General features: G+C 45.4%; 1 protein-coding gene across 1 annotated transcript; it reads left to right on the forward strand.

Moving 5' to 3' along the window:
- The first annotated feature begins 6740 nt into the window (after positions 1 to 6740).
- Positions 6741 to 8370, forward strand: LOC107117622 (zinc finger with UFM1-specific peptidase domain protein-like). The gene has a single exon (XM_015419770.1). It carries the CDS (start codon positions 7094 to 7096, stop codon positions 8303 to 8305), a length of 1212 nt encoding a protein of 403 aa, XP_015275256.1. The 5' UTR covers positions 6741 to 7093; the 3' UTR covers positions 8306 to 8370.
- Positions 8371 to 24435: the final 16065 nt, after the last annotated feature.

Genomic DNA, 24435 nt, shown 5'->3' on the forward strand with positions numbered 1-24435 from the left:
GCGATTATTTGCTGCCTATGATCTTAATAATGAGAGCGTCCCAGCGCAAACAGACTAATCGACCTCCATAGGGTCTGGTCGATGGACGATACAGCGGAGGTGGTGTAGCGATGGTGGTGGCGGCGGCGGCTCCTACCCAAAGGCCTGGTGGAAGAGCTCCATCTTGCAGGCCCTGCGGAACTGCACTAGGTCCTGCAGGGCCCGGATCTCCTCTGGGAGCTCATTCCACCAGGAAGGAGCCACCACCGAAAACGCCCTAGATCTCGTATGGGCCTGATCCTGCTTCACTTCCAATATCTGATGAGATCAAGCTAGCCTGGGCCATCCAAGTCAGGGCATCGTAGTCGATACTCAAACAAAAACATTACAGGGGTTCTCAGATCTGATTTACATTGGGGGACCAGAATAAACCACCTTCCCGTGGATTATTCTAATCCCCCCCTTTCCATAGTTGCTGTTAAAAGAGATGGGACATCCAGCAACACATTGCCTGTTCAGGACAGGGGTTCACAGGTGGTATTGGGGTTCCCCAACCTGACTTTCATCCCCACCAAGTGAGGCAAATAGCACTCCCAGGCAGTGTTCCCTCTAAGCTGAGTCAGTGTGAGCTAGCTCACAGTTTTTTAGCCTCCAGCTCACACATTTTTGCCTTAGCTCAGGAAGGATGGCTCCAGAGCAAACTAATGTATGCAGTAGCCAAATCACCTGCTCACAACTTTAATGCCAGTAGCTCACAAAGTAGAATTTTTGCTCACAGGACTGCACAGCTTAGAGGGAACATTTTGGGAAGGAAAATGGCACAGGGAAAAGGCAGAAGTGCCTTTTCCATGTGCGCTGTGGCTAGGCATACCAGGCCTCCTCCTTTGGAGGGACACCACCTGCCCTAGATACTTGGCTCCTGCTGCTGCTTGGTAGAACCACAGGAGCAAAACCACAGAGTTTCAGGTGAATCCTAGAGTGTTGTGCTGACATGGTGACTTCATTTCTGGGTTCATGCTGGAAGTGATGTCGTGGCGTTAGTGTGCCACTGTTCATCAGGACTCCACCCTTACCTTCTCCTAGGTGGGGTCCCATAATCTGAATTGGCCGGCACACGCTTGGAAACTGAGTTCCCATGGGGTACTCGCAACTGACGTGTGACTGACTGATCCCCCTAGTGTTAAAGGGAAGTGTGGTAGAAGAAGAATATGCTGGCTCTTTATGCTTTTTTGTTGGTGGCCTATTATGCAAGCACAGCTGACTGCAGATATTCCAAGCAGTGAAGCCTTTAAGCTTGACTTTGGATTCTGTGCCTGCAGTATGCACCATTCTTTTTCTCCAGTGTATTTATTCTGCAGTCCAGAATAGATACACAGGGCTCTGCACTGCCTTCTTGTGCCTCCCAGTTTGAACCGGGCAGCATGATAAGGCAGCCCAGCTGGGCTTGCTGTGTGCGCAGGGAGCCGATGGCGCCTGGCAGGCACAGCTCCGCACTGCCTTCTCATGCCACCCCATTCAAACCAGGTGCCAGGAGAAGGCAGCCCAGCAGGGAGTCGTTTGTTTACAAGTGGCATGAGACTAGTGATGGTCTCCTATCGGTAGACTCAGGCCACTTGAAAAGAAATTTAAAATGTAGGCAGGGAGTGGCCTACGAGGGGTGGGAACAGGGCAGGGGGGGAATCCAAGGGAATCTGTATGCTCTTGACTTACCTTTGGCTCGGAAGCAAAGCAAGGGAAGAACCGCCACAAAACCGCTCCCACAAAACCCGGGTAAAGAGTGGACGGAAAGCGAACTGAACACTGAATGGAGGAAACAAAATGCAGAACCAAAAAGAAAACCCAACGGACACGCACAGTGAAAGTGAGGCAAAACACCCCTGCACAAAGGGCCACTGTGTCCAAAAATAGGGCTCAAACCTGCTTTCTTAGTACCCTTGACTCAGGCCCAGAAGAGGAACCAAAGTGCTCCACAGATGATGACACATAAGGAAGCATTTTCAAGGAACACCAAACAAGGAACAAAAAAAAGCAGCAGTTGCCCTTTAAGGACAAACAACATTCTTTCCAGCCTCAGCTTCTCTGAGTCACCCTTTTAGGCTGATGCTTTGCTGTTCACGACAGAAAGACAGGCGGGTGGGAGGGAAATGTCCCAAAGAAAGGTAAAGGTAAAGGTTCCCTTGCTCGAAACCCAGTCGAATCCGAATCTAGGGTTGCGGTGCTCATCTCCGTTTCAAAGCCGAAGAGCCAGCGCTGTCCGAAGACGTTTCCGTGGTCATGTGGCCGGCATGACTAAACACCAAGGTGCATGGAACGCTGTTACCTTCCCACCAAACTGGTCCCTATTTATCTACTTGCAATTTCTTGCTTTCAAACTGCTAGGTTGGCAGGAACTGGAACTAGAGACGGGAGCTCACTCCGTTATGCGGCACACTCGGGTCTCGAACGGCTGAACTACCGACCTTCCACAGCCTGCAGTTCAGCGTCTTAACCACTCGCTTCTGCACAGAGCTCCTGCTCCACCTTCTCTCCCTAACCGCAGCGGTTTGTCTGGGGGACTTCTGCACAACATCGCCATCCAGTCATGTCCCTCCTGGGTTTTCCCCAGTTCCAGTGCAACTTTCCCCAGAAATGTTGCCGTACCCTCTTCCACAAAGAACTCACTGAAAGGGCGTTTGGAGAAAGTGTGGAAGAGGAAATGCACATTTCCACATCTCCCTACCAACATCTGGTGGCATCTCCTCGCCTACATGCATTTCTAGTGCCCCCCCCTCCCCGGAAGCCAGCATGGTGCACTGCTTAAAAGCTATGGATTCTAATCTGGAGCCCTGGGTTCATTCCGTCCTCCTCCGCTTGAAGCCAAGTTGGGTGGCCTTGGGTCAGTCACAGCTCTCCCAGTAGGGCTGCCAGGTCTCCCCTGGTCACCGCCGGGGGATGGGTGGGATAGGATTGCCAGATCCAGGTTGGGAAACTTCTGGAGATTTGGGGGTGGAGCCTGGGGAGGAGAAGAACATCAGTGGGGTACAATGGCATACAGTCCATCCTCCAAAGCATCCGTTTTCTCTAGAAAAGCTGATCTCTGTAGTCTGGAGATGAGCTGGAATTCCGGGGGATCCCCAGGTCCCACCTGGAGGCTGGCATCCTTATCTCCCAGTCCCTCCAAATAAGCCTAGCTCACTGCATAATGCACAAAAGAAGAGCTAGAGCTTCAGTCTGCCAGACAATCCTAGGATCTCTTGACTATACCACACACAATGCCATATGATAATTTTTAAACTTGTTGTTAGCCACCCTGAGCCATTGGGTAGGGCGGCATAGAAATCTCAAAAATAAATAAAATAAATAAATATAGAGCCCACCGTCCAAAGCAGCCATTTTCTCCAAGTGAACTGATCTCTGTCAAAAAATGAGAAAAATGGGGGAGGGGGACTCAACCCAAGATATGGCTATGATACATGAGGGTCAAGCTATCAAAATAAGTTAATATGAAAATATATTTATTATGGTGTACCCATTAGTAAAAGATAAAATAGGTTAAAAGAAGTGATCCAAATATCAGGCTCTTAAAACTTTTTACATACAGAGCTGTTCCACATATACAATTGATGGGTATATCACATGACCAGTAGACCATACATGTTTCAGCCCCTTAGGGCCTTCCTCAGTGGTCAATATTACTATTGTAAAACAACACACACCCAGAAATAAATATATGAAAAAAGCTTTTCTTTAGAGCTAGGTGTTGCTTTCCCATGTGATGTGCAATTGCTAAAAGTTTACACAGTAGGCCATGGATAATCTATCATGGTAACTGCACACACTCTCCAAATTGTTTTGATACCAGATATCCAATGTGCCTGGATATGTGTCTTTTCCATCAAAGGTAGTAATCAAGTTCCTAGAGCTATTGGGAAAGACAAGTATTTATTATGGTTCATTCTGCCGCCAAGAGTAATCTACATAATCATAAACTGTCCCACTATATTTATATGGCTGTTTTTCAGTGGAACAGTACATATTACGAGAAGGCCCTCAGTTCAGCACTCCATACAGACATGAACTATCTTAGCAGTATTAGGTGAGGCACCGTTCTTTCATCTTTAGCTCCATCCATAATAATGGGGAAACGATACTGTTGTACTTCGCAAAGTTGCTATTGTGACAGCTGAGATAATAAAGGAGGGTGGCTGTAAGCAGTACAGGGGTTTGGGGGCTGCCTTGTAAACATTTTTGGTTGACACTGGTACATACAATTGCTTAGTCTCCCCCCTCCCCGGCCGCCACTGCAATGAATTTCAGTGGTTACTGGGCAGGCCATTGTTAGACGATGTCAGGATATTTCCTAAAGACCATTCTGTAAGCCAGAGGTCCCCAATCTTGTTGAGCCTGTGGACATTTGCAATTCTGAGAATAGTTTAGTGGACCCCATCACAAAATGGCCGCTGTGGGGAGGAGGCATGCTGCTGCTCACAAAATATAATGTAACACTTCCGTGAAAATATTAAAACCACATTTATTTCTGCGCTGTTTAAAAATTACCTCTCAAAGTACGTACAATATCAAAACACCTTATTGTTTCAGTATCAGTGTAATGCATTCAGCTTGTAGCATAAACCATCAATTTCAACTTGTTGCTTGAAAGCTTATCAGGCGGTGATAGGGTTACATTTCATTCTCACCATAATGCTGAATATATGTTGTAACTTCAGTTCCCAAGGTCTCTGCTTGACTCAGTTTCAGCTAGTTGCTTGAAAACATATCAGACGGCAGTAAAGTTGCATCTCATTCTCTCCAAAATGTTGAATATCTGTATACAGAGTTTCTGTATACAAGCTTTCCAAATGAGATGGTCCAGCAATTAGGCTCCGTATATTTATGGATACTAATTAGATTAGATTAGTTCACCGGGAAGGTCACTTGTTGGTTTGTAGACATTTAATTTTTGCGTGTGTGTCATTGTTTAGTTGTCCTGGCCCCACTGCTGGACCTCCTGATGGCACCTGGTATTTTTGGCCACTGTGTGACAGAGGGTTGGACTGGATGGGCCATTGGCCTGATCCAACACTGGCTTCTCTTATGTTCTTACATTTTTTTTAGATGGTTCCATCCAGCTTTGGACTGAAACCAAAATGAGGGGAAGAAAACTCAACCCCAAAGATTAAATAATGAAAAGTTTGAGACAAAGAATTTTTAAAAATGCTTAGTGAACATACGATTTTAATAAAATTGCAACAAAAAGCCTGAAAGCTATGTGGTAGAGTCCACCAAGCCTGCCAACTAAGAGCTAGGCCCTTAGTGAGATGGTGCAAATTAAACCACAGCTCCCCATTACAAGAATTTCCTAACAACAAATATTTTTTAACATGGGCACAGATTATTCAGATGACAAAGGTTCCTGTCAGACCAGCTCAGTTCCTATGCATGTTGCCTCACTGACAAGGCAGAATTTTCACCTTCAGGGCAGGCCCAAGCTTGACAAGACTAGTGAGCCAGGGCAGGGAAAGCTGTCAAAAACCTACTTTGAGGGAGGCAGTGCTGTGAGAGGGATGGGAAAAGCACTTCTGCGACAGTAGTGCTGTAGTATTTCACATACTACCATGAGGCAATACCTACTGAGAGAAATCTCTCTGTTTTGGACTTTTCTTGATGGTCTGAAAGATGGCACAGCATTCAGGCACAATTTTTGGGGAAATGACCGGGGCCACTTACAGGTTTTCATGACTCCCTTTGATAGTGAGTGATCATACACCCCTCCAACACAGCTACATTCTCCCCCAATAAAATATTACCTTCCCTACTGCAGGGAAGGGAGCATAACTCTCATACTCTTTTTAGCCCCAGTTGTGTCTGCTGGTCTAAAAAGAACGGGAAAGAGGGAGGGGTCCACTCTTTTCACCACTTCTGCCATCCAGAAAAAGGAAATTGCCCCAGAAGCCTCCTGTTGCGGCCAATAGGGTTGGCAAGCCTAGCAACAAGCAGGAGACGGGGAGGGTGGAGACATGGGGGGGGGCATGATGTCATAGTGTCAGACTTCTCTAGGAACCTCCAGAAACTATGGTAAAACTATAGAGCTTCTAGTAATCCCTAGAGAGGTGTGATGTCAGTTCTTGGTTTTCCCCAGAAGTGACACTACACTATTCTCACTGGCTGCTGGAATACCGGTGGACAAGGCTCTTTGGGCAGATTTCCCATGTGTCCCAGAGATCAGAGTGTTAGACTTAACATCTGGGAGACCCAAGCTTGATCCCCACTCTGGGTCTAACTAGATTGATGGCATCTGTGGGCTTGATCCATGGATGCCACCACCATTTTAAAGATGGACCTGGGCCATTTAAAAATATTGCGGGGTGGAAGCAGGTGACCTCATCCCCACCGCAGCTGTTTCAGCACTTGAAAAGGCCTGGGGGCTGGAGGATCATCTGGTCCTGCTGCGGATTGCAGAAAATAGCCCCAGTGTGGAACAGTCCTCGCAGTGCAGCCCTTAATTTGTTGTTTTAGGATTCCGCTGTTATCCTCGCTCTAATTTGTTTTTAAAACGCTTCCCTTCATCCCCGACATGACCTATTTCCGGTACGCGCTAACGGCAATCCAGGGCTTGAATGTCTGGCGTTGAAGACAGATGCCGGCGTAGACCCCAGTCACCACACCCCTATATGGGGGTGGTGCCCCAGTCCAGTTTAAAGCCAAGGTTGACGTTTGCGTGGCCGCGAAAAGGCAAAGGAGCCTGAATTTAACCAATAACTCATACCGAGGCCTATTGTGAAGCACGGAGAGGATGCGGCGTGCCTGGCGCACGCGCACTAGGCTCCGTTTTGAACGGAACAGAAACAAAACCAAGTGAAGCGGCCCTTCAGGAAACGTATTAGGGCTCACGCGAACGGAGAGACGGCGCATGCGCCAGTTTCCGTACAGGCAAGCGGTCAATCAAGGGTGGTCGAGACCCCTCCCTTTCCCCTCCTTTAATCCCGAGCAGCTCCGCTTCTATTGCGGTTGGATTTGTAATCCCTTATCTCTGGGTGTGGCAGCGGACTCGATTCGTCAAACTTCGGTTCCCGCGAGTGCTTTTCTTGGGCGGTCGGGGGACGTGGAAGAGTCCACGACGGTGTGAAGGTAGCCGATGTACCGCCAGAGGAGTTCTTCCGCGGGCGCCCAACCCTCCGCTGGAGAAAATGACCAAGAGATGTATGAATGTCCAATGTGTCACCTTGTTTGTACTGACTATCCCGTTCTACAAGAACATGTTGAATTACACTTGGAGGAATCCAGTTTTCTAGAAGGAAGAGACTTGCATGATCTAGAATTGGCTCAGCATATCCAGAATGAGGAAGTGAGGCAGCGAAGAGAAGCTTCAAGACGAGAGAGAGAAGATTTTCAGAAGCTGCAAAGGCAATATGGCCTGGATGGTTCTGGTGGGTACAAGCAGCAGTCATTGAAGAACATGGAAAAGGAAGTAGCTCGGGGAAGAATGCAGCCTTCCGAGTATCATAAGAGAAAAGCTGACATGATGGAATCTTTGGCTTTTGGCATTGATGATGGAAAGACACGGACTTCAGGCATTACTGAAGTGCTCAGCCATTACTATCGAAGTGAATCTAAAGACATAAAGCGAGTCTGGCTTTCTATGGGAGTGGATCACTACTATTGTTCTTTTGGAGACAAAGGCTGGGGTTGTGGTTATAGGAATTTTCAGATGCTGCTTTCTTCTCTCCTGAGAAACAGCACCTACCAAGACTGCTTGAAAGATCTTCGATCAGTTCCTTGTATTCCAAAAATTCAGTCGCTGATTGAAAATTCCTGGAAAGAAGGTTTTGATCCCCAAGGAGCTTCTCACTTCAACAGCAGATTACAGGGCACGAAGGCATGGATAGGAGCGTGTGAAATTTATTCACTTTTAACTTCTCTCAGGCTAAAGTGTCAAATCATTGATTTTCACCAGCCAACTGGCCCATCAGAAACACATCCTCGTTTGTTTGAGTGGGTGCTGAATTACTACAATTCAGACAAGGGAAACAGTGCAAAAGTGGTTTGTACCTCCAAGCCTCCGATCTATCTTCAACACCAAGGCCATAGTCGCACTGTTCTTGGAATAGAAGAAAGGAAGAACAAAACCTTTGCTCTGCTAATATTTGATCCAGGCTGCCCCTCACAAGAAATGCAAAAACTCTCAAAAGATGTTGATGGTAACACTTTGAGGCTGGTTCGGAGATTTGCGGGTGGCTTAAGACATAAACAGTACCAAGTGGTGGCCATAGATGGTGTGCTGTCAGCAGAGGAAAAACTCGCCCGTCTTCAGGCTTCTCAGCTCTTTGTAGCTCAGAGGATTCCTTGAAGGATGGATTACTGCAACTTTTTTTAAAAGGAAAGATTTCTGGTGCATTCACACCAGAAATAGGTGGCATATACTTAGTATCTATCTTAAATGCTGTAAAATAAATTCTGAAAAAATCAAAAAAAAAATCTGGTCCTGCTGTGTTGATTGAGTCCTAGTAGCATTTTTAAATGAACTTGCCTCTAAATTCACTAAGGTCCCCCTTGGCTACCGGTGGGGGGTTGGGGTCCATAGGGTTGCCAGATCCAGGTTGGGGAGCTTCTGGAGATTTGGGGATGGAGCTTGAGGAAGACAGGGACCTCAGTGGAGTTAGAGATGTAAAATTTCCGGAAATTTTGAAGCTCGGGAAAAAAACCGTTTTTTTCCCGGAAAAAACGGAAATTTTCGGGAAAATTGAAAAAATGCTACATTAGCATTTCTTTTGTCTTTTCTAGATTGAAAGTCATTCTGTTACTTTAGGAACATAAAATATGACTATGGACATTTTTACTTGGCATGAAATGAGCACAACTAGCATATTAAAAATATAGTGTATCCAAACAATTATTACAAACAGAATACCCACCCACATGCAAAAACAAAACTGAAACCTTTTTATTTTCTTCTGACAATAGCACCTCCTAAAGGAAGAAATGCATCTTGTTCTTGCATTGGAGAGTTCAGTTTGTAACCTAGGACTGGCTTGTCCTCAGTGCACAGAAATTAGATCAATCTGATACCATATATATATATATATTAGAAATGATTTGGAAAATATTTGAACACCTTGTCTTAAAATATTTTATTCATCATGTTAAAATAAAACGTTCCATAGTCAATTTATTTTATTTTATTTTTCAAATTTTTCGGAAAATAAAAAAGGCTTCAGGAAAAAAATGGAAAAAATGGTTTTTTCCCTAATTTTTCCGGTTTTTTTCCGGGCCTTCACATCTCTAAGTGGAGTACAGTGCCATAGAGCCCACCCTCCAAAGCCATTTTCTCCAGGGGAACTGGTCTCTGTAGTCTGGAGAGGAGCTGTTATTCTAGGGAATCCTCAGGTCCCATCTGGAGGCTGGCATCCCTAACAGTTCACAGGTCAGACCCGTGGGCACTGTAATGTCTGGTTTGGCCCTCTGCCATGAAAGCTCACTGGGCGACTTCGGGACTCTCTCAGCCCAACCTACCTGTTGTGAAGATAAAATAGAGGTGGGTAGTACCGGGTGGAAAGCCATTTTGGGTCCCCATTGGGGAGAAAAGCAGGGTTTAGATATCAAAATAAACAAACTCTGAACTTCCTGTGGAAGCATTCTTGAAGGGAATCTCCATACGCACTGCTTTCTAGAAGCAAGGGTGATGTCTCCCTGAATTATCCATACATACAGCAATGTTGACAAATGTAGTTCTCTTACCATTCCACATGGTCATAATTTTACAGGAAATATGGGGAAGGAGATATCTCTTGGGGAAAAAGGTAAAGGTTTCCCTTGCTCGAAAGCTAGTCAAATTCGACTCTAGGGGGCAGTGCTCGTCCCCATTTCCAAGCCAAAGAGCCAGCGCTGTCTGAAGACATTTCTGCTGTCATGTGGCCAGCATGACTATATGCCGAGGCGCACGGAACGCTGCTACCTACCCACGGAAGCGTTACCTATATATCTACTTGCAGTTTCTTGCTTTTGAACTGCTAGGTTGGCAGGAGCTGGGGCCAGAGGCAGAAGCTCACTCCGTCACGGGGCACGAGGGTCTCGAACTGCCGAACTACAGATCTTCTGGTCTGCAGCTCACTGTCTTAACCTCTGAGCCACCGCAGCACCCATCTCTTGGGAAGGGTAAGTTAAATCGATCAGCCTCGTCCCCCTTTCTTGCACCTTTTCAAGAGGTCACCGGCGACCAGAACATACGCATTAAAGTTATACAGGAAAAACAGCTGCTCCAATGCCTCTGCTTTAAAATGGCCGCCAGGAGCGGCTGGGAACAGCAATAGTTGCTTTCATAAAGATTAATTAGCCTATATATTTCACCGAGGTTTCCAATTAGTAGGCTTGGACCTGCCTGCCAGGTTTTTCCAACACCTAGCCTTGGTGCCAGCCAGGTAATATAAAAACCAAACAGGATCTCTTCCTGGCCAGGTAACCTCTCCCACCCACCTAAGAGAGCACCACTGTCCAGGCGCTCTGCCTCCCAACACCTCAGAGCCAAAAACTAGCCATGACGATGTCCTCATATCTGCCACGGGAATGCCGCCACCATTTTGAAGTGATTCGAAAATGCCGTGATTCCGGTTGGGGCTGCAGAATGAGGCACCCTTGTCCTCCCCCACCCCCATGCCTTTTCAAGCGCCGAAAAGGGAGCAGCCCCCACGGCCTAGGGTTAGCAGCCCTCCGGTGGAGCCTGGAAGACTCCTGGGACTACAAATGATCTCTCTAGACGACAGAGATCTCTTCCCCCAGGAAAAAAATTGGAGGGTGGACTCTGCTGAGGCCTCTCTCCTCCCCAAACCCCACCCTCCCTAGGATCCACCCCCAAATCTCCAGGAATTTCTCAACCTGGAGTTGACAACCCCTGCCCAACCCTGGATTTTGTGACTTGAGAAGGTGCAGGGAACAAGAGTGCCTCAGCCTGACCTGGCTAGTCCAGGCAAGCCCAATCTCATCAGGTCTCAGAAGCTAAGCAGGGCCGACCCTGGCAAGTATTTGGAAGGGCGACCTCCAAGGAATACCAGGGCTGGGACGCAGAGGCAGGTAATATAAACCACCTCTCTCCTAGCCCCACTAGGGGTCACCGGAAGTCACCATGGCTTCCAGGCTCACAAGCGCATGCTCTTACACACACACACACACACAAAATTCTCTCTCACACACAAATAGAGTGCCTCAGCCCACCACACAGCAGGCCCGATGAGGGTAAGGCCCTCACACCGTTTTTAAATCACTTTAAAATGGCGGCAGCATCCCCATGGCAAACATGAGGATACCTTCACATCTAGTTTGACCGTTACACTTGCTACTCTCAGTGAGAAAGGTGGACTATAAACGACGCAGATAAATAATAAAGATGAAACGGCCAGGCCCTGCAGTTTTTATTTGAAAAATAATTAACACTGAGCACCTCAGGCCAATCCATTGTGGTCAGTTCAGGTGCACAGAGTCAATAATTTCATCACTCTCCTGTCATTTCTTGTAGGACGCCAGATGTACTATAGATATATTCCTCAAAAGCGCCTGATGACCTTTCAGACAAAATTAGTCACGCGCAGTGCCTTTAATTAGTTATTATCCATTAATAATGGTACAGAGGAATTATAAGGTGACTGAGCAACATTGTATTGGCTTCTAAAAACCAGAAAGGCGATGTAATAACAATAGAAAGGCAAGGCTTTATGAGGGGAAATGGTTAGTCAACCTGGCTGCATGACAGTACTGTGAGAGAAACGCAGGCAACCAATTTGTTTTAGGGTATTCCTCTTATACAGCCGGTGTGTTGTAATGGGGGAATTTCACATTCCCCGTCTTCTCCCGGTTTCAAGCCGGGAGACTTCCGTTTCCAGATGAACCGGTACAGGGCTGCCGTTTCACACACGGCTTGCCCCTACCGGAAAGGAGCCGATTCACAAGCGGTTCGGCGTTTCACACACGCACCGCTTTGTTTCCCCACGGTTTTTTTTTTTTAAGTCCGTCTTATAGCGATATATCGATATACCAGTATTCCAATGTATTCCAATGGGATCGGTATAGCGTTATATCGATATATCGATATAAGCCGAACGTTCAAAAAAAAAAAAAAAGCCCGCGCGGCCGAAAAAAGGCGGGAAAGAACCGTATTGGAACCGGGAGGGGGAAGGGGGGACTCCTCGGAAGCGGTTGACAGGTAAATCGCTTCCCTCCCCGTTCCTATACGGAACAGAGACTTTTGAGTGTGAAATGGCAGTCAGATCCCGGTAGGGAACCGATTCTCAACCGGGTTCTGTCTGAAATGACAGACCAGCACCCGGTTGAGAATCGGTTCCCTACCGGGAGAAAGCGCCTGTCTGAAATTCCCCCTTGTTACAGTGTTGAACTACTAGGACAGTGACGGCGAACCTTTTAGAGACCGAGTGCCCAAACTGCGACCCAGAACCCACTTATTTATCGCAAAGTGCCAACACGGCAATTTAACCTGAATTCCACTGCAGACTGTGGAAGGTCAGTAGTTCAGCAGTTCAAGACCCGGGTGCCGCAAGATGGGGTGAGCTCCTGTCTCTAGTTCCAGCTCCTGCCAACCTAGCAGTTGCAAGTAGATAAATAGGTACCACTTCGGTGGGAAGGTAACAGCGTTCCGTGCGCCTTGGTGTTTAGTCATGCCGGCCACATAACCACGGAAACGTCTTCGGACAGCGCTGGCTCTTCGGCTTTGAAACGGAGATGAGCACCGCAACCCTAGAGTCGGATTCGACTGGCTTTCGAGCACGGGAACCTTTACCTTACTTTAGAAAAAACAACTCATACATTAACTTAAGATGATCCAAACAAAGTAAGGAAAGCGATCCCAAATGCTTTCATTTACTTAAAATTATTTGGCAGAGAATTCGACACTTTAATGATGGTCTGGGCCTGGCTGGGGCGATGGCACGCGTGCCCACAGAGAGGACTCTGAGTGCCGCCTCTGGCACCCGTGCCATAGGTTCGCCACCACTGTACTAGGACATAAGAGGCCTGAGTTCAGATCTCCTCTCAGGTATGAAGCGCACTGTCACCCAGAACGAGCTTTCTTCTTTCAGCATAGCCTATCTCACTAGGTAAAGCACAGACCAGGAGAAGCGCGTAGTCCATGCGGAACATCTGAAGCTGCCTCATATCAGGTTAGGCCAATGATGTATTTTGCTTACCAGTTTTGAGTTCTGGATGTTCTCCAATAACATCAGTTTTTAGAATAACGAACCTCAGTGTGGAAGAAATATGAGCTAGGTAGATGTCTTTCAGACGGGTTATCTGCACCGAGTTCAATGTTTTTGGAAAGCACCCCCCCCCCAATCCCCTTGTTTTCCAACAGTATCGTGGTGCATTCTTTTCTCTTTTTTAAATTAAAATTAGTTTTCACAGTAACATTTACATTATAACCATAAGATTTCCCCCCTTCCTTTTTCAACAGAGTGATTCTACAACGTGGGAGCACAAAGGATTAAATTACAGGTGAGACTGTTACGTGAGTTATTATATTAAAGCTAAGTAGCTGTTTGACAAACTCTCGTTGGCCGCAAACATTACCCGAAAAGGATCCCAATCTAGAAAAACAACATTTCTTGAATATACGAAGGTGATATTATGATATCATTGTTTGACAAATACAATATTATAGGAAACCATTGTTCTACAAAATGGGATCGCTTTTCAATGTTTTCTGCTTGTTTCATTGCGTCTGTTAATTTATACAGCGCAAAATATTCAGCTACCTTATTAAACCACACTTTTATTGTGGGTTTAGCGTATCTCTTCCTATGGCTTGCTATAACCATCCTTGCAGCCGCTAACAAAATTGTTTTGTTTTTGGTGGATTCCGTCAGAGAAGGTCCAGTGCCATAATTTAACAATAACATTATGGTACATTCTTGCACCTCTGGGGATTTCCCTGGCATTTACCCGATCTTTCTCAAACCAGCTTTACTCCAATGTTTTGGGGGAAATGGCCATAAAGCCTGGATAGCTGCTTTGTGGGTGGGAAAATCTGGATTCTCTGGCCCACATGGCAGCAATTTTCCTTGACCCTATAGCATCTGTGGTTGCCAAGCTCCAGGTGGGGCCTGGAGATCTCCCAGTATTACAACTTCTCTCCAGATGGCAGAGATCAGCTCCCCTGAAGAAAATGGCTGCTTTGGCAAATGGACTCTATGGCATTATATCCCACAGGTTCCTCCTCTCTCCAGGCTCCACCCCCAAATCTCCAGGAATTCCCCAACTTGGTATTGTCATAAGGTTGCCAGCTCTTTGTTGGGAAATACCTGGAGATTTGGGGAGTGGAGCTCAAGGAGGGCAGGGTTTGTGGAGGGGAGGGACTTCAATGGGATATAATGCCAAAGAGTTCACCTTCAAAAGCAGCCGTTTTCTTCGGGTAAACAGATCTCTGTTGCCTGGAAATCAGTCGTAATCCCAGGAGAAGTCAAGCCAACACTTGGAGTTTACAAGTCAAAACCAAAAACACCAGAACAGGTCGTATAAAACCTGTACGTCAAGTCTAAACGATTGTTGCAATCTTTTGTAATATTGTATGTTTACATAACACAAATAAATTTTAAAGAATTTTAAAGCATGAGATTTGTGAAACTAAATTATTATTAAAGAGCACCAAATCAGAATTGCAAATGTCACCTCAATGTCATACAGAAGAGAAGGCACAAACAAGCCATGTAAGAATTGCTCACAAATAACTGCCAACCTAGCAGTTCGAAAGCAAGACATTGCAAGTAGATAAATAGGTACCACTTCAGTGGGAAGGTAACAGCGTTCCATGCGCCTTGGTGTTTAGTCATGCTGGCCACATGACCACAGAAATGTCTTTGGACAGCGCTGGCTCTTCAGCTTTGAAATGGAGATGAGCACCGCAACCCTAGAGTCGGATTCGACTGGCTTTCGAGCAAGGGAACTTTACCTTTAACCATAAAGAATGCCAAATAATACACATGGAAAATCTTCCAACACACATGTAGTGCGTCTTCGATAACCGCAAGTTGTACAAGCCCCAGTTCAGTCGCTCGTTTCTCTTTTGAGAATCTATTGTCAACCTTGTGAGAGTGGTGACTTAATTGAGTCAAATTAGGAGTGGTGATTCCCATCGGAAGACATTCATGTGCTATTTAGGCTTCAAGGCCAACTGCACCATGGTAAATTCTTTCGCGAAGTGACAGCATCCCATGCATCTTGATGACTGCTTCTGAAGTGTAATCTTCAAACACAAAGCACTGAAGAAGATCTAATTTGAAACGAGCTACTGTTTGTGCCTTGTCTTCTGTATGACCTTGAAGTGGTATCTGCAATTCTGATTTGGTGCTCTTTAATAATAATTTAACTTCATACATTTCATGCTTTAACATTCTTTTTAAAAAAAGTATTATGTAAACAGATCACAGAACATCGCAACAATCATTTAGACTTGACATACAGGATTTATACAGCCTGTTCTGGTGTTTTTGGTTGCGACTTGTATATCCTGTACACCAGGCCCATTGTTGTTTTTCAGCACCTGAAGCTTGGCAACGCCAAGCTGGCAACTCTATGGGGCCTGGAAATCTCTGGGTACTACAACTGATCTCCAGATTCCTTGAGCGACCACTGTTGAATCCGGGTTTTTCCTGGATTCATACGTGTAACCCCCCCTACACACACTGTGTTCCCGCCCCCAAACGTCCTGCTGGTTGGCAGACTCAGCCTGGAGCGGCAACAACCGCTACATGATATAGATCAGGCTGCATGAGGTCACCCTGGGAGCCTCATGGCTGAGTTGACATTTGACCTCTGGTTTCCTTGGTTCCAATCCAAGTTCTGGGCATGTTTGCTTTATGACTTCCTGCTGCCCGCCCAGTGTTGTAACTCATCTTGTGTATTTCATGGAGTATCTTGTTCACGAATCACTCGCTTCTTCTAACACTACGTTTTCTGATTGCAGTTATGTCTGTATGCATCTTCTACTTTCTGTCAACATTTTTTAAATGAAATCTGTACCAAGAGGAAAAATTAATACTGGAAGCCACCCGCACTCCCTTGCGTAAAGAATAGGTTTGCTACAACAGGATGTCAGAAGTCATAAATCATGCCTGAGGCAAGGATACTATTGTTTAGGAGTGTGGACTCTAATCTGGGAGAACCGGGTTTGATTCCCCACTCCTCCACATGCAGTTGCTGGTGTGACCTTGGGTCAGTCACAGTTCTCTCAGAGCTGTTATCTCAAGGGCAGTTCCCGAAAGAGCTCTCTCAGCCCCACCTACCTCACAGGGTGTCTGTTGTTGGAAGAGGAAAGGAAATTATAAGCCACTCTGAGACTCCTTCAGGTAGTGAAGGACGGGGTATAAATCCAGTCTCCTCCTCCTCTTCCTCCTCCTCCTTTCTCTCAAGTAATCCACAGTCCAAATAAATTAGGTGCTCACCCATTTTGTGGGCCTCCTTAGCCAGTCCCTACTGGGGGCTCTGGAACTGTCATCTTTCACCCCTTGTAGCTGCCGATCACTGGAGTCTCTTGGCTCCTCACACGCCGTTTCCAAGTTGTCCTTTCTAATTGCTTTTAAGTTTCTCCTTCAGGCTTGCTTTAACATCCTTTGTGGTTGCTGTGAAACATCAATTTGCTGCTAGGGCTTCCAGCAGCAGGGCCTGTGTTTGCTGCTGGGATTTCCTTTTTGGGAAGCTTTGATTTCTACGGAGAGCGTGCTGTTACTTTCTCCACGCTGGTTCACCAGTGGGTGCCAGTAGCAGAGAAAACAACTAATCCCACTGCTGTTTTCAAGGACTTGCCGGTTTCCTGGGTAGTGAGAAGAAGTCCAGGGGCAATTCTACAACGATTACAGAACAAAGAGATGTTAAACTCCGAACTAATCCATTTAAGACTAACTAATCCATTTACTAAGGCATCAGCGTTTGTGGGCCAGGATCTATCTTGTGTGGTGAATGAGTACAGAGAGCAGAGAAACAGAACTGTGCAAAGTTGAGTCAAAAGTTCACACAGGGCAAGAGAGAGCAGTAGGTGTGCCCCGTGACTACACAGAACATAAATTAATACAGATCCAATCAGCAGCATAGGAATAATCCCATCCCAACTAGCAATTGCTAGGGATTAATATCCCAGGAACTTTGGATGTGAGCCATGAGTCCCCACGATCTCTTGCAAGCAATTTTGTAGTGTCTGTATCTCCACGGCTGAAAACTGACTGGCTTGTCTCACAAAACAGTGAGCTGTAGTTGTAGATTTTTAAAAACACCTTTATATTACTTTCTTTAATTGACATTACATGTGGTCCATTTGCTTGGAAACCACATTTTGAAGCAAACTAAAGGGGGCTGAACTGCAGGCTGTGGAAGGTTGGTAGTTCTGCAGTTCGAGACCCGGGTGCCGCATGACGGAGTGAGCTCCCGTCTCTAGTTCCAGCTCCTGCCAACCTAGCAGTTTGAAAGCAAGAAATTGCAAGTAGATAAATAGGTACCACTTCGGTGGGAAGGTAACAGCGTTCCGTGCGCCTTGGTGTTTAGTCATGCCGGCCCCATGACAACGGAAACGTCTTCGGACAGCGCTGGCTCTTCGGCTTTGAAACGGAGATGAGCACCACAACCCTAGAGTCGGATTCGACTGGCTTTCGAGCAAGGGAACCTTTACATTTACCTTTACTAAAGGGGGATTAGATAGATTAATGGAGGTCTGTCAGTGGCTACTAGCCATGGTGACTGAGGGCACTAAACCTCTGAATCCCAAAGCCAAGAGGCAACATCAGGAAAAGGTCTCAGCCTCCATGCCCTGTTGTTGGCCTCCAGAAGAAATGGTTAGCCACTGTGTGAGACAGGATGCTGGGCTAAATGGACCACTGGTCTGATCCAGCAGGGCTCTTCTTATGTTCTTAGCTTCTTAAAATACCTATCTCAGTTGTTCATCAAAAACCCTTTTGCTGAATTGAGGATTATTTCATTATCTGATGTTCTCAAGTGCAGACTTTTAATGTTTCCCCAGTTTTGCTAATTACTAAAACGGTCCTTTTCTTTCTTGTCCTTGAGACGTGCGCATGGCTTGCCATAGATATTGTGCTCTCCATCACTCAGAGGTTTTTGGTTTGGGTTACCTTCCAGCACTTGTTTCCTGTGATTGGCCGTTTATCTTTGTTTTCATTGGCTGTCTTAATTCTCTCCTTGGCTAAACAGACGTGAATATCAACCAACCAAAAGGCAGGGTTTCAATCCACATGAAAAATATAGATTTGGTTCTCTTGTAAGTAAAACAAACCACAGAAGTGGAGAGAAATATGACTGCTAGAGCTGTTACTTACAATGGAAATGCATGATGTTCTCTAAGAAGGAATAACACAAGCTATGTGGCACAAAATGTCCTCTACCGCTGCATAGGAATGGAAGGGATTGGTTTAAAGAGCCAAGCAAGGTTTGCTTTTTAAACCAGTTGTGTATTCTAATGCTGACAAGACAATAGCAAAAACATATTTTAAAAGGAGACAGACAGCAGAAAGGAAAGCTACTATAGAAAACTGCCTTCACCTGTCACATCAGAAATGCAGCCATACAACAATGGTTTTCAACCATTCCAAACCTGTTTTGTTGTTGTTCAGTCGCACAGTTGAGTCCGACTCTTCACGACCCCATAGACCACATCACGCCAGGCCTTCTTGTCTTCCGCCGTCCTCTGAAGTTTGCTCAATTTCATGTCCGTTGCATCTGTGACACTGTCTAACCATCTCATCCTTTGCCGTCCGCGTCTTCTTTGACCTTCAATCAACCTGAGATCTGTATAATTCAAACTGGCAATATGGGATCATACTTAATTTGCTTGCCTTTCTTTGTTTTCTCTCTCCCTGAATGTGATTTTGTGGGCCTATCCGTGGTCTCAGGAACGAATGTTTCTGATAACAGCCGACAGCCAGTGTTTGAGGCAAATTCCATGAGTTTGAGATGGTAGAAACAAGCGCCATGGGGTGGGAAGAGTGCAAGGCCCCATGAAAGATACATTTTGTGCTCTGAGAGAAACTGGAAGGGATCTGCTAAGATGGTGTCTACCACTCACAGTTTTTAGGTACTTTTATTAAAATCTTTGCTCTTTTTATCAATTCATTGCCTGTTTAATCAGGGAGAACTCAAGCAGAGAAACAGCCAGGTATCAAATTATCACTTTATCATACATTGAAGTTCATCAGATAGACCTCAAGTGACTTCAAAATCTAATACTTCAGTAGCACAGAATGTGTTCTTTCAATTTGATAATTAATTCATCAGAAGCTCAGAAATGAGTTCACCAGAACATATTTCAAAAATTAAATCAAGGCCTTTCGCTGTTCTCCCTGCCTCTACTTCTTCCCAGTTTTCTTTCTTTGTTTGTTTTATGTATTTATTTAAAGCATTTTTGCGCCCCCTTTCTACACAATCAGGGTCCACAAGCCAGCGAACATTTTAAAAAAATAGTGGCAGATCTTTTCTGCCCAGGACGCTGGCTCACCTGTGGAAAGGCACACCCGGCCGGCCACTGCTGCCACCTGTTTATCCAACCCCTTCACATCCCTTCTCTTTTAGCCCTTTATAGTCCTTCTTCATTATCAGTTTGATTGCATTGTGGTATTGTTCAAAACTGATCTAAACAACAACAACAACAATAAAAAACAGATTACATTAGTGTGTGGATATGACTCAGGGGCTAATTCATCAGATGAATCATAAACTATTTCAACAACTAAACAGCAAATCAATTCACCGAGTAGAGTAATACATCAAGGAGATCACAGATGAACTCCGAATCAGACAAATGGGAAATTATTACCTCAAAGGAATTCGTTCATCAAATAAATTCAAAAGTTAGCGTCATATGCAAATATAATTCTTCAAAGTTTCCTTTGTCCTCTTTGACTTCTAAACCATTCGGTAACTCCCCTATTAGATCAGAAGCTCGTTCAGGAAATGAATCAGAAATTGATCCAACAATCACGTCAGTACCTGGATTCGCTATCAATCATAAAGATTACTTATATGCTTGAGATATAAATCAGAGCCAAAGTCTTAAGTAAGAACTTCATTCAGTGATCATTTAGTGTAACACAGCTTTGAAGATCTGCAGGCTTCTAATCTTCATTTTTCCTTACCTTAATATATACCTTCGATTTTTAAAAATGTAAATAAATTAAAACTTGGTTTAGATTGTCCAACTTAAGGCAGCACAGATGATCTCCACGTTTCTTTTTATTCTTTTTATCTTAATAGAAATCTTCCAATTTTTAATGTTCTGAGTCCCTAAACTGGGTAAGAATAGACCATAATTCTTAGTTTTGTCCTTGTTTCCCAGCCAAACAAGATCCCAAAGTGATCCCCTCTGAATGTGCCAAGCATTGACTTCTGAGAATGTTTAAACAGACGTCCCTGAGCATTTCAAGTCAATTGTTGTATCCTTCTGGAGGCAGGGTGGAAAGGATTGCGATATGTGGCAATATGGAATGTCTTCAAGTTTTTACTAGGGGAACAATGCTGAGAAGTGAAGAGATCTTAGAAACGAGTCGCTAAGACAAATTGCACCATTAGGAAAGAAACACATTCCAGGCTATCTGGCATATTTAAAGTGGGTGTGCGTGCAGGGGGTGGAATTTGGTATAACTGACGTCTTGGTTTAGAAGTAAGGAACAGAGGCATTGGCCTCCCACCCAAGAAACAGTCAGAAAAATTAGCAAAAAATGCTGAAGAAATTCAGAAAGGCATCTTCAGTTATTTCAAGCAAAAAGAGAAGCTTCAAGTGGCAGACATGTCTTCTTGATGATGATGATGATGATGGGATGCCAATTCCAGATTGGGAAATACCTGGAGATTTTGGGGGTTGAGCCTGAGAAGGACGGGATCTGGGGAGGGGTATACTGCCACCAGTGTTCCCTCTAAGCCGTGGAGTGTTGTGAGCAAAAATTCTACTTTGTGAGCTACTGGCATTAAAGTTGTGATTCAGCTACTGCATCAATCAGTTTGCTCTGGAGCCCTCCTTCCTGAGATAGGACAGAAATGTGTGAGCTGGAAGCTTAAAAACTGTGAGCTAGCTCACACTAACTCAGCTTAGAGGGAACACTGACTGCCATAATGCCCACCCTCCAAAGCTGCCATTTTCTCCAGGTGATCTGATACCTGTCACCTGGAGTTCAGTTGTAATCTCAAGAGACCTCCAGCCACCACCTGGAAATTGGTAATAGGCTCAGAGGTTAAGACACTGAGCTGGAGACTGGAAGGTCTGTAGTTCGGCAGTTCGAGACCCTAGTGTCTACTTTTAGATCAGTTACAGACTGTTATAGTTTTAACTGTGGACAAGAAATCCCCCAGCTTCCTATCCATAGGTATTAAATTGAATATTTGTTTTTTTAAAAAAGAATGCATCTCCTAATCTTCATACATTATTGCTGAATTGTATCAAGATTTTTAAAGAAACACATGCCCTGACCTGGATAGCCCAGGCAAGACCGATTTCGGAAGCTCAGCAGGGCCAACCCTGGCAGGTAATTGGAAGGGAGACCTCTAAGGAATACCAGAGCTTGGGACACAGAGGCAGGCAATCAAGCCACCTCTCTGAAACGTCCAAACCCCACTAGGGGTCACCAGAAGTCACCAGGACTTCCAGGCATGCACAAACCCACAGAAAAAAACGCTTTTCAAAAACCAGTTTTACTTATTCTGCTGACGGGTGTTTAGTTTTTCTATTGATCACAGAGGTGTTCTGAAGACCTGGCAAGGTACCAAAACCTGCAAGTTAACAGCAGAGCTAAAGCCAAGTCTTATAACCAATACTGGGCCTTAGTCAAGGTTGTGGAAGCATTTAACTTGGAGGGTACATCTTATATATTTGGTTCCTAAGGTCCTAATTAATTTGGAATTAACTGATTTCATAGGTTGGACCTGTGGAACAAGGAAACAGTCATCTTTTAATCCTTGCGGTTGTTCTCCTTAACTTTGAAGTCAATAGCTATTATGGTTAGAAATGATTATTACGTTAAAGGACTAGGGTTAGGAGGAACTTTAAGTAAAAATGACTATGTATGCCAATAATATTATGTTGGCCTTTTAAATACGGACAAACAAATTCCCTTGGTTCCAATCTGTCACTGCTTGTCTTGATTATCTGTACACAGGCATTTTGATTCTCTAGTCTTTTGCTTCTGTCTTTAGAATTGCAGGGGGGGGCATTTTGCTCCCAAATACACACATATACACACACACACACACACTATTTGATAAGGCATTTCATATATTTTGGTTGAACACTTTGGTCATACATTGTTTCTCAAGGTTGTGGAGGGCGGGTAACTGGTTCGGGGGGGTCAAAGGCGGGACACATGAAACACTGCTTTTGAGATCAGCCACTGTTCCCCAGGTTGCATGATTAGTGCTTTCTGGCATCATTCCAAAGGTAAAGGTAAAGGTTTCCCTTGCTCGAAAGCCAGTCGAATCCGACTCTAGGGTTGCGGTGCTCATCTCCGTTTCAAAGCCGAAGAGCCAGCGCTGTCCGAAGACATTTCCGTGGTCATGTGGCCGGCATGACTAAACACCAAGCCGCACGGAACGCTGTTACCTTCCCACCCAAGTGGTACCTATTTATCTCCTTGCAATTTCTTGCTTTCGAACTGCTAGGTTGGCAGGAGCTGGAACTAGAGACGGGAGCTCACTCCATCATGCGGCAACCCGGGTCTCAAACTGCTGAACTACCGACCTTCCACAGCCTGCAGTTCAGCGTCTTAACCACTTGAGCCACCGCAGCTTCATCATTCCAAAAGACGTGTGTTAAATATCTTACAAGAAAGCATTCAGTAAGCGAGTAGCAAAGCAAAGTACAGTCATACCCATTTCAGTGTGTTGTGCCAGTAAATGCACAGATCAAATTCAATGGAGATATTTGCAGAGAGAAAATGTTGTGAGTATCCCTACACTAGGATAACCTTGGGTCAGCTCATCCTATGGTTTTAGACATATGGGGTTGGATCCCGTCAACTTTTTCACGCAGCCTCACACCATTCTCCTCCATACTACAGACCCTGTCCCTTTTGTCCATGTAAGTCCCGTGATCCCCTGCATAGCCTTTTTCAGTGGTCCCTTTTTCAGCAGTGGGAAAGCTGGTTGGATCCAACCCATGTAGTTCAATTGCTGACTGCATGGAAAACCAAGATAAACCTGAGTTTTTAACAATAACCTATCACCTCACTCAGATTAAAATGAGGTTTTGGTCTTGCTTGATTCAGGGGCCCAGTTAAAAATCTCGGTGTAAGACTGGGGTGTGACTCCTTGCAATTATTTATATTTAATTATGGATCTGTCACTCAGAAAGAAAAATACGGAAGATCTGGAAAGGTGGAGTTGGTTTCAGCTGTCTATTGGTTTGCCACAAATAAGATGGTGGTGTTGCCAGATTGCTTTGTTTTGTTCTTAATTTATGACTTTGATGCCATTGGTTAACTGTTTGGACAAGATGAGTTGGGTTCCGATTTTAAATGAGTTTACACATGCTGGAGGTTCCCAAGAACTTTCAGGGGAGCTCAACCTCTGTTTGTCCTCAATGCGATTGTTGGCAGGATAGAACTTATGGTACATACCTGATTCCCCACATGTACCCCAGAGAGTGCTGCGATCAGGGGCTCAGAATCGACTGGCCCTCCTGGGTCTTAAGGAGGCCAGGCTGGTAGTAACCAGGGCCAGGGCTTTCTTGGTGGCGGCTCCTCTCTGGTGGAATGAGCTCCCAGAGGAGATCAGGGCCCTGCGGAATCTTTTGCAGTTCTGCAGGGCCTGTAAAACGGAGCTCTTCCACCAGGCTTTTGGAGCCGCCACTACCGTTAAGAACTGACAGCTCACAAAGTAGAATTTTTGCTCATAAGACTCCACAGCTTAGAGGGAGCATTGGTTAGGATCCCAAAATGGGTTACAACTGTGGCTGATTCTGCACCCATCTGTTTCCTCACAGTTTTTCCACAGCCACGTTGGGAGGTTAATCTCCCTGACACGGCTTCACTGATCTCCGTCAGTCCCCCCACCCCTATTTCCCCCTCTGTATTTATCACTTAGCAAAGGTGGCTAATGACCGCTGAGGCAAGTACTGACACAGGAAAATCTGCATACCAATGCAGGAGCGAGCGTTGAAAACAAAATAGATGGCAAGCTGACACTAGCCAATGCAGAAACCAGGATCCAAGGCAATGCAATGAAAACAGATATTCTGAGGCAAGGCGGAACCAGGTCGGGTACTGAGAAAATGTAGAGTGAATGACAGATGTAGAATGGACCTCTTTCACAGGGGCCTGAGGCCAGGACGGAGGAGGAGGACCAGGCTGATCTGGGAAAGGAGATTCAGGGAGCTTTGGAGGCAAACTTTGGTTTTGCCTCTGCATACTGTGCAGAACGGTCATGAAGTGTAGCCCATTCCTCAGTTATGCTATATATTTGCAGATGCTAAGCATGAAAAAAAACCCATATAAACTGAGG

The sequence above is a fragment of the Gekko japonicus genome, unplaced genomic scaffold (genome assembly GCF_001447785.1).
Source record: "Gekko japonicus isolate JY-2015 unplaced genomic scaffold, Gekko_japonicus_V1.1 scaffold2049, whole genome shotgun sequence".
Classification (NCBI taxonomy): Eukaryota; Metazoa; Chordata; class Lepidosauria; order Squamata; family Gekkonidae; genus Gekko; species Gekko japonicus.